This window comes from Corapipo altera, unplaced genomic scaffold, assembly GCF_003945725.1.
Source record: "Corapipo altera isolate COAL_440 unplaced genomic scaffold, ASM394572v1 0, whole genome shotgun sequence".
NCBI lineage: Eukaryota > Metazoa > Chordata > Aves > Passeriformes > Pipridae > Corapipo > Corapipo altera.
The window spans coordinates 53,103,407-53,120,104 of record NW_020884872.1 but is presented as its reverse complement, the minus strand read 5'-3'; the positions used below and the strand labels follow the sequence as shown (position 1 = coordinate 53,120,104).

Below are 16,698 nucleotides of genomic sequence, written 5' to 3'. Positions count from 1 at the left end.
ACCCTCAGACAGCCTTCAGACATTGCTAGATCCTATAAAATATTAGTACTCTTTCTTCCTTTTCAGCCTAAAAATGTAGTGTGCTTTGAAGAATAGTTTCACTCCATGCTTTAAAATTAATGAACTAAAATATGGTTGAAGAGAGTTAAAGTGAAACACTAGAGAAAAGAACAGGAAAAGAAGGGAGGGTTATTCTGGAACATGGAGTTTCAGAGAAGAATATTAGTAGAAGGAATTTGAATACAGTAACTTTCCCTTTAGTGGTAAGGAGGGACTGAAAGAATAGAAGACTGAAAACCTAAGAGATAATGAACTGAGAAGGATTGAGAAGGGCTGTGAAAAGGGGTGATCTATTGAAAGTTGTTTAAGGAGTGGAAGGAAAGATAGTCATTGAATAAAACAATAGCAGTTAATTTTTTGGTATACTCATTTTTCTTTTTCTTCTTCAATAGGACTCTTACTGTAGAACTTCATAATTTATAAAATACCACGTGAATTTTAATTTACATTTTTAAGTACTTAATTCATTATAGTTATTCCTTGAACATTTTTTTTTAGTCTGTAAAAAGCAGTACCCCATGGCCAACATTTCTAAATGGTCTAAAAAAAAGAATTAATTTGTTTAAAAATATATTTTAAATCACCACATTTCCTTATAGCTCACTGTTACTCCTACAGTGATTCCTTTACTGTCTATAATCAACACAGTGTTTCAAGGAAGACTCAGACAGTCTTAAGAAAATGTCATACAGATAGAATTTTGGTTTTCTGAGGTAACCTACAGTTTCCACAAAAGTATCTAGTAACTGTGCTAATACCAAGACTTCTGTTTGATCCATCAGACTCACTCTCAGGCCAAAAATATGAGAGGTTTGATTTTTTCTCTATTGTAGTAGTACAACATATATCCCTGTCCGACATTTTACTATTCAGTTTAAGAAACTGATCTTGAAATTCTGAAAATACGAGCTCATACTATGGTCTTATGATTTTTTACGTAAGCATATTTATTGAAAAGATTATGATCAGACTTATCATATCCAGCTCATTTTCATGTACAGAAGAAGTAGACCTTTCATTCCTTGATGCTTGATGACACATTTGCAGCAGTGTGGAGATTGTGTTCTATGAAATCGCCTCATCATAGTTTGGGCACCAGGTGCAAGGTTGATGAGTGTAGCAAATGCAAAACTCAAACATGAGGTCACAGAGACGATCATGAATTCACAAAGTAATACTTTTTTCAATCCTTAGGCTGAAGGAAATTGTGGAAAAAAATACCATTGTGGTTTCTTTCTGCTTTTTTTCAAGCAGAAATAACATGTTGTTGTGAAAAGAGGACAACAGAGAACTTTGTGGAGGTTGCAAGAAAAGGTGTTATTATATTGAAGTTCTTCAGTTACATTTGCAATTTGTAAAGACTGACACCAGCTTTAGGTGCCTCCTATTTCCATAATTTATTTTTCAAATTTGCAAAGTGCTAGGAGTCCTCTCAGGACAACTGAGGGCCTAGTCAAAATGTGGTAGCATGAGTAAGATGATCTGAGACAGGAATAATGTATGTTTTATATCCTTTTGAGTCTATTAATCAATTTTTCAGTTAACTTCTAATCATTCTAGTTTAAAAATAGTTCCATAATTTACTCTTCTCCTACTGAAACACCTTACTTACTGTCTACATTTTTTTCTTAACTACTAAAAATGTATTTTTTACTCGACTAGTATGATCGTCTAGATAATTATTTTATCTTTATTTTTTACCAATTTTTCCTGACTTCACTTTGCAGCTAGTGGTCGTAGTCTGTCTCATTCTTAATTTCACTGTGTTTAACAATGATCCCTTGTGGATTCTGAATCCTGTCCATCGCCTTGCAACTGATCCAGCAGGAAATAATACTTCATTGAACAAGATGATCAGAGGAAAACACACAGATATAGTAATAACTGTTTGTTTTTTACACAGAAATTTTATGACAGAGAAATGATGCAGTGTGTTGTGCAGCATGGGTCATTTACATCTGGACAGTGTGAAGAAAAAAAGCTTTTATGATTGTATAATTAGTGTTTATTTTCTTTTTTGTGTGTCAAGACTACTAATAAAAAAATCTTCTTAACATTAAATGTAATTTCCAAATGCTTATAGTAGGACAAAAAGAAAGACTTCAAAAGGATAGATGGCTATAATATAACACTTTCCAATACAATGTAAGTAGAACTTTTTGATGATGTATATGAACACAAACAAGAGGAAGCTGAAGGAAATATACTGAGAGGAAGAAGAAAAACTCCAGCTAAATGTGGCATGAAGGAGATATTGCAATTCTTGATATAAAGAATCAGTAAGAAAAATTAGGTTTCCAGAGATTTGGTAGAATGCAACAATAAGAAGAAAATGGGGAAAAGAAGATAAAGAGAAACAAGCATCACTTATTAGAAGGAAGAAAATGATCATATGATTGGGACAGAAAGCTGTAGGTGAGAGTAGGATGAAACATGGGTGAAAAAAGGTGGGGAAGAAGCATAAAAAGAGTAAGTAGTAAAAAGGTAGAGATGTATTTTCTTTCCTGGTCTTACATTTTCATATGAGGATTTAAAACTGAATCCTGCACAAGAAAGTATTAAATAATTCAATATGTCTGTTTAATAAATAAAACCTCTTCTCCTATAAAAGCATGTTTTTTGATTCTAAGACACTTGTTATATGACCTTATTTATGATCTGAAATACAGTGATCAGGGCTCAAACTTCATTGTATTTCTTTTAGAAAGTTATGTTAGCATGTCAGACAGGTTTGACAATGTACTTTACTGGTAGATCAAAAATTACACGAATTAACACTATGTAGAATATAACTTATGGCCACTTTTGGCAACCTCCTTTTCATTACTTTGAATTCTAAACAATTACCCACTGTTTGACTGTATATTACTCAAGAGAAATGTTGAGACCGTGAGAAAAGTAATTTATATGGCAAAGGTCCATTGTATCAAAAGTTAAACTCAGCTGAACACAAAGAGAATTTCTTGTTTAAATATTTTCTAACATATCTTATAAAGGAGAATTTTGACACTTCAGCCCTCATCTAAAATACATTAGATAAATGCAAAGAAAAATATGTTCTCAGCAAAGCATCTGCATTTAATCTGTCCACTGCAGAAAGTCTGATATCAGTTATTCAAAATTTGTGCTTATTGATGCACTCATGTCTAAAATATTTGTCTCTCTAAGCAGTTTGAAATTACTTAATGAAAACTCTAGTACATGCATTCTTCATGTTTCAAGAGTCTCTATTCAAATTTGACTTTAGAAGAACCTTCAACCTGTCATGCATCCCTCTCATATCTTCCTCAGCACATTTTAGTGTATCTTCTCATAAATCCTGTGTGTGTTAAGTATACAGTATGATCCCTACATACTCACAGAGTGAGGGAATGGATTTCAAGAACAAGGAATACATGATTCTCATAGGTCATAGAAAAAAACTGAGGAAACAAATAGATTGAATCTCAGTCAATCTGAACTGTCTACCCATACGATAGAGTGCAGCTGCATTTCACTGTAAGATGAATTCAGAATAAATCTGGAATGTACAGGTGGGCTCAAGAAATATGAATTACTCATAGGTCTTATAACACAGATTTATTTTATATCCCAGGTTAACATTTTAGGTACTAAACCATTCCAAATGTGTGTGATTCAAGATAGTTGTTTTGCCTGAATAGGTATATTTCTTTCCACTAGGAAATTATTTTTTTATTGATCATCATATTAAACAGCACCCAGACTCACTTGCAGTTCAGGTCTCTTACCCTAGTTAAATCCTGAACCACATATTTGTCTATGTAGACATTTTTAATTTTTGAGGGAAAGAAGTTCTTTCATTATGTTTCCTATAAAAGGAGATCAAAAACCTTGAAAGTCTGAATTGTTGATGATATTATTTGTCATTCCATTATAGTCTTTATTGTCTGACTTTAGAAAAGAAAAAATGACAAATATTAATATTTATGAGAGTCTTAAGATTCTTGCCTTTTGGGAAAATTGTGTATGGGCAAGTTTAAAATATGCAAGCTAAACTCCTAATTGTGTCACCATATCCACGTAAAAGAATCACCTCTGCAACACATAAAACCAGGTATATTTATTTTTGTACAGTGACATTTTCAAGATTCAAACTTTGAAGCAAATTGTGTCGAACAAAGTCAGGTTATGAGTTTAATATTGTGCTCTATTGTCTTCAACTGCATTCTATACATACATGTCCAAGGTATAACAGAATCACAGTAAAAGCATAACATTCAGTAAACTGCTCTGCAAATATTGCAAAACTGAGGACAGCTTAATTGAATGTATTTACAACAATATTTATATATTTTTCTAATGTATATATTATCTTACATTCCAAACAACTGTACACTTACTTTGCTCTGTAGTTCCTTGCCATACTAAATATACTCATACCTCAACATCCTAAGATACTTCTTAAATACTAATTTTGTTTTCAACTAAACCTTCAAAACTTCTTACTGGACCAATTTGACACAAACAACTGCACTTTCAAACGATGGCACTGGAACGTTCATATTTATGACATGCTGTTACCACATCATTACTGCTTTAACTATGTCCCACTTGCAGTGAAGACTCAGCCCTCAGTTTCCAGTCTCTTATGCAGAGCAAGCAGTCATAATCTGATACAAGATCTTTTGGTATGCAAGGTAAAGGCAGAAGCTTTTTAGTTAAGGAATGAGTCATCCATTAGCATAAATCTGCTGACACTGTGTGTTGATTAGACCACTCTAGAAAAATTATTACTTTTTTTTTTCCCCCCAGTTAAGAAATTCTGTCTAACAGTTACTTCTGTGCCATTTTGGTTGCAGCTTTTCCTCTGTCTAATTCTAATTTTACAATTATTTAGAATTTATGACAGTATGAGTTAATGAATGGACACTGAAATTAGAAGGACAGAGAACTTATCTGTGCATTTATTTGGTTGCTTTTTTAGTGGTTGCTTTTTTAGGAGGGAAGAAGGGAAAGACAGCAGTCAAGCAAGTAAAATCAGTGAAAAGTTTAGTTTCTTTTTCTTTATATATTTTTTAATGACTCTTAGTCAGTTCCCTAAAGTCAACTAAATATAACCAAAGATATGTTAGTTTCCTGACATAGAAAATGTATTTTTAAAAGATTATGTGCTCTGTAACCTCATTCCAGCAGAATGCTGATTCGTATTTTTCTGCAAGGTTCCAGACACATAAACATGTGTTACATAAATGTGTCATATAAAATATAGCCACAATTTTTCAAAATGGAATAAAAAATAAACATCTGATTTTAAAGAGCAAAGAAAATGGTTTGTGATTTTAAAAGGTGCTAAACATTCACAATTTGTAATGAAATGAACAATTAATCCATTGGTTGTTCAGAACTGCACAAAGAGAGATTATGAAGTTGCATAAAACCACAAATAAATTTACCTACAATAGCTGTACAATAGATCTGTTATTTCAAAAGTTGCATTTAATTAAAAAAATATATCTCTTTAATTGTTTATAGAGCTGTCAATGAATATGCAGCATGGTATAAACTATTTGTGATAAATCTGTAAGAAAGTCAAGCAGATTTACAGTTTCGGACAGATCATACTATTGACATTTTTCTACAATTCATTGTTAGAATTTCTACTAATTTAGGTGCCTAAATCTGGGTTAGTCTCATAGGCACCTTTATAAATCAAAGAGGAAAACTATGCATTTCAAGCAGGTGATCTATTTGTATGTCTGTGTTTGGATGAGATGACCCATCTGGTGGGAGGTGTCTTCTCCAGTTTTTCTCTTCCTACCCAAGGGCCTGGAATAACTGATGCCCAATGATTACAGCAATCCTATGCTTTTAAATAATCCTCTTTTATGTTCTGAAGGCTTCTAAATTTTAATTATATAGACATGTTTTTCAGCTTACAATATTAAATTGCTCCCTTATCCCTGACACCTAGGATATCTAAACCTTAGGTAACCAGGACCTGTAGCTACGATTTTCTGAATACTTTCTCTCCTATGTTAACAAAGAGCTATATTTAACTTCTTTTGTATGTCATCTGGATGCTCAAAATTATTATAACAGGAATTTCAGAACAGGGATATTGGTTTTGTTCAGTGCTCCTTTGGTCAGTTGAGTCTTGCAGTTATATTCTAAATTAAATTCTTGTCATAGTTATTGGAAATAAATGTTTGTGTGGCCAGTTCCTTCTAGGCATTCACATCAGAGTTTAGAGATTCATCTTAACCAACTTATTTCTGTCTGAACTAGTAATTTTAGGCACTTTTACAGTCAATAGAGAGAAACACTCTTTTAAAGTGTGATTTATTTCACCTTTAGAATGAGATGAATCGTGTCCTGGAAATATTGATTTTGCTACTCTAGTGATAAGGAAAAGCTTTTGATGTATAATTCTAATGTGGACATTTACATAGTAGATACCTATATACTCTATATTATGAAATGGATATTTATTCATTCATGCTGCTATTGCAAGTCTTCTTTCTCTTTTTCCTTTGAAATGGAACAAATGACCATTTTTAACTAACTGATGTCCTGGAAAATATATGGATCAAGAAAAAACCCAGAACCCCAAACCAAAGGTTTTCTTTTTCCACACTATGTCTACATGTGAGGTTTCCCACTATGTGATTGAAATATGCAACCCAAATCTTTACAGAATTGCACTCCAAATCATTCATCTACAAAAAAAGTATCTAATATCATCTGGGATACTTTACAGCTTCCTCTTTGAACTTCTGTTATCCCTTCATAACTTCATCTGTGCCATACTTGCCAACCCAATGTGGATGACTCAGATAATTTTGGGCATCTCAGATGGTATTAGACACTTATGTGGGGGCGATTAAACTGAATGCTCATCCATTTAATTGAAATATCTCACCTTTGGAACAATATTTCTTCCTGGAGACCATCAAAGGTAGCCCTCTTCAGTGACTTTTGTTAGCTACATCAGAAACAGTTTAGTAAAGATACCAGACAACACACCCACCTAGCCTTCCAAGTGAAGAAGACTGAACATGAACCTGGTTCACAGACCTAATTCTGAGGAGTAACAGACTTCTGCAAGGGAGGATTTATTATTATTATTATTATTGTAAGTTTTATGCATTTTAAGCATCATGTGATCATAGGAAATCTGGGAAAATATGGGGTTACAGAAGCTGAAGTTGCTTATACCTCAGCTTTGACTACTTTTGTAATCCTTAGAGGGTGATGGATTTGGCAGCTCCACAGATTCCCCAAGGTGAAGCTGTGGATAGCCAGTGATTTGAGGTTATATTGTTCCCTGCCACTACATTTCTTACCTGTGCTAGTATCTTAACTTATGGTTTAATTTTCAACAGCTGAAGTCCTACACATGGAAATCAAACTTTTGCTGATTTACTGATTTTGAGCAGTCTCTCTGTCCATAAGCATACATCCCCAAGCAGAAATATAAGGGAATTTGGAATGAAATGCAAGGTTATATCAACTTGAGCAGCTTTACACTGGATTTAGAATAATGCTGAAGAATATTACAGGATTATTCATGTAATCTAATATTGCTACTGATAACAGTTACAAAAGCTTTTTTAAGTCTTTGCAGAAATGCCTTCTCTACTTATTCCTCATGAAATACCTAGGGCAAAGTCATGGATAATAGGTCATATTTTGTTTTGCCCAGTTCACTGTGAGTACAGTAATACGGAAGTCTTCCAAGATGTGAATTCTGTTCTGGAAAAACTGTATTACATTTATAATCACAATGCATGGTATTTCTAGTGTTTGCTCATGGACATCAAGGTCTGAGCCATTAAAACTTGCATAACTTCAAATTAATTTGTGAGTTATTTTTATTGAAGTAATTTAAAATGTTTAAGTCATTGGGAAATATATTTAGGGGAATTTATTTGAGCCTTCTAAATGTATAAAAATTATCTGAATAATATATACAGCTTTCTAGATATATTTTAACATATGTAGATTTAAAATAATGGTTAATTGATGGCAATTTTCTGTAGAAGAGAATGTTACTCAAGGAAAAGATCCTTTGTCTATGCCAAAATCATTCCCTTACATCAATGAATGTTAGCTTAATGTAGTAAAATTATGAGACAGGCAACTCCCTGAAAGCATACTGAAATTGCCGTAATAATTTGACCAGTTTCATATGAATAAAAGACTGTTTTACATGTAAAAGGATTTTTTAAAATTTACTTTTGGTTATAAACAATATTAGTATTTTGATTGCAAGAACATGTATAAAAATATGTATTGAACAGTTGTAATTAAAGCCAAAGCAACAACATTCTTACCTACAGATCTTTTTATTGTCTTATTTGTGACTGATTTCAATGCAAAACTTCTCAATAAAACTGGATCACATAATGTCAATAATAAAGTGCTAGCTAGTAAATGACATTTTTCTATGTAGATATTTTCTAATGGGGATTATATTTCTACCATCTATCATTGTCAATAATGAAAAGTAAATGTAAAATAAAACTAAAAAGAAGGGTCCAAAACTGCAAAGTAACCAACAGTTCCAGAAGGAACAGGGGATCACAAGTATTTATTTTGCAAAATGGATTTTTTAATACTACAATATTTGTAGAAACAGATCAAAAGTGTCACATGAAAAAAATTACCTATTTTTCTTGATTATTTTTTCTATTGATTCAACTTGAATTATATTCCATATTTATACAGCCTCAAACATTGTCTAGAGAATTATTTTTGAAGTTTTACTATCTAGCATTTTGAAAGGAATTAAATCAGAAATATTAATCAATTTGAAAAACAGAGACATAATGTGCTATGGTATTTTTCTTGATTTTGTTTAGTTAAATAACTAATTAAAGCCCTGCAAAAACGTAATTTCTATGATTTCTTTAGTAATTTTATTAATAAATATTAAAAGCACTGCCACAGTTATAAGAATTTCCTCTTCTGGGGAAGGCACTTATTTTGTCTTTTAGGTATTGCTTCTGTAAGCACTCCAAGAAGAAAATTTGGTCATGAATGAAAGAACTTTAAACTAAAGTTTCTGGGGGGCAGGGGGCAAAATCTCAATCTATCTCACCACTACCAGTTCAATGACAGAGGCAGAAAGAGAGACTTGGAGCCTAGAGAGGGTTTGAGAGGTGGGTCCATATGAACCTCATGAAGTTCAACAAGGCCAAGTGCAAGATCCTGTAGCTCGGCTGGGACAATCCCAAGCACAAATAAAGGCTGGGTAGAGAATGGATTGAGAGCAGCAACGAGGAGAAAAATTTGTGGGTGTTATTGGATGAGAAGTCAACATGAGCTGGCAACACGTGCTTGCAGCTCAAAAAGCCAGCTGTATCCTGGGTTGCATCCGAAGAGGGGCCAGCACGTCTAAGGAGTGATTATTCCCCTCTGCTCTTGTGAGACACCACCTAGAGTACTGTGTACAGCTCTGGGGTTGGCAGCATTAGAAGGACCTGGATCCATTCAAGTAAATCTAGAGGAGGGCCATGTAGATAATCAGAGGGCTGGAGCACCTCTGCTATGAAAACTGGCTAGAGAGTTGGAGTGTTCAGCCTGGAGATGTCTCCAGAGATACGTTAAAGCAGCCCTCCAAGTGCCTCAATAAAACTGGAAAGGGGTGTTTTGCAAGGGCATGTAATGGCTTTGAAATGAGAGTAGGTTTAGATTAAATATTAGAAGAAATTCTTTACTGTGAGCTTGGTGAGGCACTGGAACATGCTGCCTAGAGAAGTTGTGGGTGCCCCATACCTGGAAGTGTTCAAGGCCCGACTGGATGGGGCTTTGAGCAACATGTCCTAGTAAAAGGTTTCCCTGCCTATGACAGAGAGATTGGAACTAGATGATTTTAAGGTCCCTTCTATGAGAGACTGGAGAAAATGATTACTGGCTCAAAACGACTAAAGTTGGGGGCAGGGGGGGGCAGGACAAGTTCAGCCAAGGTGGGACAGTGCACTGCTCCACACCCCACCACCTGGAGCCTCTAGTCCAGCCTCAGAATGGCTATTAACCACTGGTACACTGAAAGCCCCACCTGGGGGGAAGGACTTTCTAATAAAGCTGGTTGACGGTCTTGAATAAAAAAATTGGAAATATAGAGAAAAAGCTAACATTTGAGACCATACTTAGACTATTAAACTGTAAAATTTAAAAGCAGCATTTTGAGGAATTCAGTTATTGATTTCACTGAAACTAATATTTGTTGCAGTTCTGATTCCACTCTTATTTTCATACTTTGAAATCAATTTTCAAGTATGATTTCAAAATTATGTGAGAGAAAAGAAACCATGCTAGATCACTAACAATGAGATTATCTGTTTTTTGAAAAGACAACAGCTTTTCCTGTAAATGTAATATTGTTTAGCACAATTCAGTGTATCAGAAGTGATTTTAACTCATAAATAAAAAATAGGTCTTAATGAATCACAGAAACCAAGACTACAGTTATAGACTACTTCAATTTAAATGTATTCCCTGTGAAAATAAAGGTAAGATTATTATTGTTTTCAATAACAGTAAACATAATGGTAAGAAAAAAAATTAATAAAAAAATTATCCACAAATTCTCTCTAGAAGAGACTCCAGAGCATATTGATATAGTTGCATAAAAAGAATACAAAAACCAATTTTGGCTCTTATTGTGGCTAGATTTTACATAACCTAAATAAAACAAATAAAAATTTTATTCTTTCAGCATTAGAGAAGTGGAATAGTCTGAAAAATTTCACATGAGAATCATGTTCCATTTTGGCAAAATAAAGGCAAATGGAAAAAATGTAAAAAGGAAATTGAGAAGCAAAAATAAAATAGAAGACAAATTGAGGATAAGAATGAACAAGGCACAGAAAACAAATCTGCCACAGAATACAATCAATAGAAATAATCCAATTTTGAAGATCAATATATAGGTAGAACAATCATATTTCTATTGTGTATGGACATAATGTAATCAAAAGAAAGTTCTGGGAATAGAATTAAAATTCAGTTCCTAAATTCTTTAGGTATCTGTGTAGGAGATCCAAATACCAATGTCTATACTTAATATTACAATTATAATGCTAGAATCTTCTTCATTTGGTCTTAGAAGCTTGTGTTTATGTGAAGCAAAATTTTTAGAGAGGTAACATCTTTTATTCAACAGCTTCTTGTGGTTGGAAAAATGGACATGCTTGCCTATGGAAGACTAATTGCAATTCAAAAGCCAAGTGGCTGTAGAAAACCAATGTGAAGATTTTTTGGTTGATTTCAAATTAGTACAGAGAGGTATTTAAAAGATTTAATACAGTATACTTAGGCTTCAGAACTGAAGTTCAGTTTGCATCAGTAAACAACGATCTCCATGCATGCTGATGATGTTAGGCAGAAAGACATATCTTCAAATAAAATGTCTCAACCTGGAAGCTGTATGTAATTTTTCATCTCAAATGGCTTCAAAGGTTTCCATTGGAAAACTGGTTTTAGTGCAACCAGAATTACTTCTCAAAATTGCTAGTGACAGAGGATTTTGAGGTTTCTGCTTTTGGACCATGAAATGTTTCCTAAAGGATCAGCAGGGCTTTAAAGAAGTATACTTGGTAGAATTGTTCCCAGAAACTGTGCCTCCCTGAATAGGAGAATTTCATATTCCATTAGTGGCCTTACGATCTGATTCAGCTGAGCAGACAGAAAGCATCAGTGTTAAATCTACTCTCAAAGCAAAAGCTCAAAGTATCATTACTGGCAGAAATTACCAACCCTAAAGGGAAGCACAGATGACACTAGTATATTTACCATATGAACTTTATTAGATCAAATGGTATATTTTTCCTTATTTCACTTGCATTTATTCTGAATTGCCTACTTGGAGTTATTCTCAGTTAGTCGTAAGTGGAAAGTCATAAATTGCCAGCTCTAATTAGGCAAAATTTGCAAGCATTAGAAAGAACTAAAATGTAGGACTTTTCTCCCTCTTGAAATGTTAGAGGAGGTTCTATAGACTGTTCTGGTCAGGGTTCATCTGATACATGATGCACTTAAAGAACAATATCAATTTTCCAGCTTGTCATGAGCTTCTAACATGCAGTAGAATGCATTAAAAAAGAGAGTAGAGCCCACATGCTTATACTGAATATAAGACTAAGAAAGAATTAGGAAACTGTTCTTTTGACTCCAATATTTGCAACAAAGCCCCAGTGCAGCCACAGGATTGCTTTATGTATTATTTGATTAAACACACAGTCTTCCCATTCAATAGATTAATTTATAAGATGTGTTAAAATTGGTAAGGAGGTACAATCTGAAGATACAAAACAAGTTTACTTTTAGTTTTGTTTTTATTCCTACTATAGAGTGACAGCTCAGTCATTATGAATATCCAGACCATTTGAACTCTTCCCTTCAGTAAGAATCAAACAGCTCATTTAAATGAGAAGGCCACAACCCATTTGAGGTTTGTGGACAGAAAAAAATTATATTACTATCAACTTTTCTTTTTCAAAAACCACAGTTTCAAATTTATTAAATGTACTTTAATGTTTCTCCAGTTCTCTTGCAGCCACAAAAACTGTTTTCATATGCCTTTCTGCTCCTTGTATAGAGCTTTACCTTGGTAATCCAGTTCTCCAGGACACATTCATGAGAACTTGAGCTTACTACTCCACACTCACATATTTACGCCTACACACTCTGGTTTTTTTTTTCTTGTTCACTGACTGTGAACAGTTTTTATAGGACATAAATACTTAATCTTTATCACTTTCAAACTTCAAGTTTCTGATCAACAGAGTATTCACTGTGTAAAACCTTGTTCTTGTGAAATTATCATTCTCTTTGTCTCATAGAAAAATAATCATTTCACAGTCAGTAAAATCCTAAGCAGTGCTGACAAAGTCATGGTTGTTTGATGACTACAACACAGGCGCCAGCTCTTCCAATATTTAAGGATGCCATCTGCAGAAAAACAGACAGAAATTAACTGAACAGGAACTAGCCATGCAATAATTGCCAAAGTGCTGTGTCAACATTATTCTAAAATGCTCAAAACCACTAAAAATAAATACAAACCACACTGCTCTAGTATTGTAGTTTTAAAAATTACTTACTCCTACCTGATATCTTTCATCTTACAAGTGTGAGAACAGAAGAAAGAGGAATTAATTCTAGAGCTGTCATTAATTTTGTGAACTGTTGATATGCAAGGGATTTCGATGTGTCTGTCTACATTTAAGCTTCTCAACAGAAGCTTCCGTTTACAACTTCAAAAAGAAATAAATATTCTTGAGTATAATATATCACACCTATTGTAAATGCTTATTTTAGGATAAGATCATGCTTTCAAAGCATGCACTTTTCTTCACTAACTTTAAAGAGAACTTAGGACGACTAATTCAGATGTAAACATCTACAATGGTGGAAAAAATTACTTTTTCAGCAAGTCTGCAACAGGACTAGTAACAAAAAGTGTTGAAATAATTTTTTGTTTCTTTTTAAGTCTATGCAATGAATTAAAATCTTTCCAGCAAACTGTGACATAAAGTATATTCCTTCTACAACCAAATCACTTGCCCCCAGCTTCTTGCATATATTACTATTTCTATTATTCCTATTAATTCTTTTATGGTTCAAAATTAAAGAAATACATACAGTTCAACATTTCAAAATATCTGTCAAACAGAAGAAAATGGAATAGAAGAATGAAATGATATTAGAAGAACGAAATTCATATTTTCATATAAAGGATCTTCAGGACAAGTTGGTTACCAATTAAAATTCTAGAACCATTTTGATATTCTTTATGATATTACTTCTGCATGAAGAAAGACGAAAAAATTAATTTAATAAGGAAATTGATCAGAACAAGAATTTTGTCTGAAAGGTAGCAACATAATAGTATATAATATTTATATAGCATAATATAAAAAATAGACTTTATGATTACCTGTGTCCACTCATTAGTTTGAGGGTCATATGCTTCCATAGTGTTCAGGTATGTTTGACCATCATAGCCACCTACTGCATATAATTTGTCACCAAGGAGACAGACACCAACAGCATCTCGAGGCATACTTAGTGGAGCCACCATTGTCCATGTATCAGTTTTTGGATCATACCTGAGAAAAGAGAAAGGAAACTGGATGTGGAGGGAGAAGATAAGTATCAATATATGGTGATTTTTACTTGAATATAGTCCTTTTTCTCCTGGGGAAAAAACCATCCTTTAGCATCCTATTCAAAAATACTCTTCCTAACAGCAAAGAAAAGATACAGATTTATTGTGTTCCCAAATGTTGATTAGAAACTTTTGCTCAGCTAGTCTTCTAAAATAAACTAAGCTATTTGTAGGATAATGTGTCATAAAGAGATTTGAGAAAGATATATGATCAATATCTGGATGTATGCATATATTTATGTATACATTTTAAGTAGGATATTTCTTGTACCATATTGAAAACATTATTTCTAAAATTAAATTTCACTATATTTTAATTTCTGAAATTATACTATACAATGTTCACAGCCAGAAAACCTTCCCAGGTATTCAGGGAATATACTTAACTGCATAGGACTTACATTTTCCTCCATTTGCTCAAGTAAGGAAAGTAATACTGTTTTTAAGGCATAATCACCACTGAATGTTTAAAGCTGAGGGTAAAATTCCTTTTGTATAATGACAGTAATTTAAAAATTAAACATTTAACCTAGCTATTAATTTAGATACTCATTAACAATGTAAAATTATTTAATTTCAGAAGTCATTCCATTGTATCTGTTTTGGACATCCATAAAGCAGAAATAAAATATCTTTTGAGAGTTTGTTACTATGGATGTCTGGAGTATTATGTTAAACTAGATACCTCATGTTTAGATGTCAAATATTACTAAAATAGAATACCATATCACTGTACGATAGAATTAATTTAATCTGACATTAACCATTACGTAGCAGAATCACTTGATTATCAGTGGAGAAAATACAAATCCTTTGCCCAACTTTATCAACTTGCTTAAAAGTGTAAGGTAGGTCACACTTTGAGCATGATGATTTCTCTAAAGTAATAATGACGTAACTCTTCTATAATGGCTAATGTTTTCTTTCTTTACAGGCCCTCTAACTACTGTATTGTTACATAAAATTAGGTATCGAGACACTTTCTCCTTCAGCTCTATGAGACAATATTAGCTGTAAGTTTAGCTTTTTGGGGGGAGAGGCAAGTTCTTTCAATATATTTTTGTATAGTCTAAACTTTATTAGTTAGGAGTTAATAATCTTACAGAAAGCTCTAAGTACATAAGTTTTAGAAAAAAAAGGAAAATTCTAGCACCTGTTACTATTTCAGTCTGTGACATTTTCATTAAGCAACTAGCAGGGATACTATTTGAAGTCCCACATATTTGAACAATGAAAAATTTTATTTTATTTTTTTTTTAATACAAACAAAGTACTGCAACAGCAATGTTACAGTGCTTTGCTTGTAACAGCCTTTTGGTTCATAAACACAACCTTTACATTGGACAATAAAAGAATTGCCTGTAACCTTGATCATATTGTACATTTTTATTTTCATTTCTTCTAATTTTCTTACTTTTATTAGTTTTATTATTCAAAATTTTTCATTTTTCTAGCCTTACTTAAGAAGTTTGAAGTTAAATATCTAGATATATTATCTTTCATAACTTCAGAGGAAAATACTTTCAAACATTGCTTGAATATATAACAAGCAAAAGAAAAAGAAAATTTGAATGGATTTTTTTCAAAGGCTGAGCTTTTCAACAACAGCATTCTATGCCTCTAGCTGAAACTATTTCCCATCCAGTGAAAGTCACCACTGGAAATGTGGAAAGAAATCAATTTTGAAAGCAAGGTGAGATGAAGGGGAAAAACTATAGATTAAATGTTTATGTTTTTACAATCCATCAAGTTTCGAGTAACATTTGAAAAAGAAAGCTATTTTATGAAATATGCCAAAATATCTCAAAAATTGTATAATTCTTAAAAGGGAATTAGTTGTTTTACCTTTAAAAAGGAATAGAACATTGCACTTTTCCAGCTTGTGAAGAGGAGAAAAACATAACTCTTATTTTATATCAGAATGCTTGAATCCATAGGAAATCCTTTAAAATTGTGTTATCCATAGAAGAGATTAATCTGGAAGTCCTAATTACTATTGAGCAGAATTTTAGCAATAGCATTTAAAAACCATATATCTGTTGTCACTATATTTGCATAATCTCAAAGATTATGTCTGTCTATTTTAAAGTATTATGTCTGGTTTGACAGTCTTCCAGGAGCAAATTGTATTTGAATAATGCACATCCTATCAGGTTGTATTAGAATGACAAAATGACTGAAGAAGAAACTTAGTTAAAAAACACGTCTTAGATTTTTACAGAAAGTAAAACTTTAAGAGAGATATAAAAAAACCTTACTGTAATCACTAATCTTTGTCTTCCTAAATTATTGAGATGTTTTTATTTTTTGAAAATTATGTATAATTTTTGAATAAAAAAACCAGACACACAGAATAACATCCCAGCCATCTTATAAACTAATCAACCACTGGAAGGGCCAGGAGAGTTTTTTCCCATTTTAGTGGAGTCCACCAATTAATTCACATCCACTCTACATAAGCCAATAGTCTTATGAGTTGTTGGTCCCAACTTTTAGTCTCGAAG

The 16,698-nt window shown here is 32.9% G+C and overlaps 1 protein-coding gene across 3 annotated transcripts in view; it reads right to left on the bottom strand.

Moving 5' to 3' along the window:
* Positions 1–4,120: 4,120 nt before the first annotated feature.
* KLHL1 (kelch like family member 1) overlaps positions 4,121–16,698 on the bottom strand; it is a 199,294-nt gene continuing 186,716 nt past the window's right edge. For all 3 annotated transcript variants that reach the window (XM_027647106.1, XM_027647098.1, XM_027647116.1), the window contains 2 exons: positions 13,964–14,135; positions 4,121–12,975 (listed from right to left, as the gene is read on the bottom strand). In XM_027647106.1, the coding sequence (XP_027502907.1) occupies positions 12,916–12,975; positions 13,964–14,135 (232 nt within the window). In that variant the 3' untranslated portion in view covers positions 4,121–12,915. The remainder of the gene's footprint in view (positions 12,976–13,963; positions 14,136–16,698) is intronic.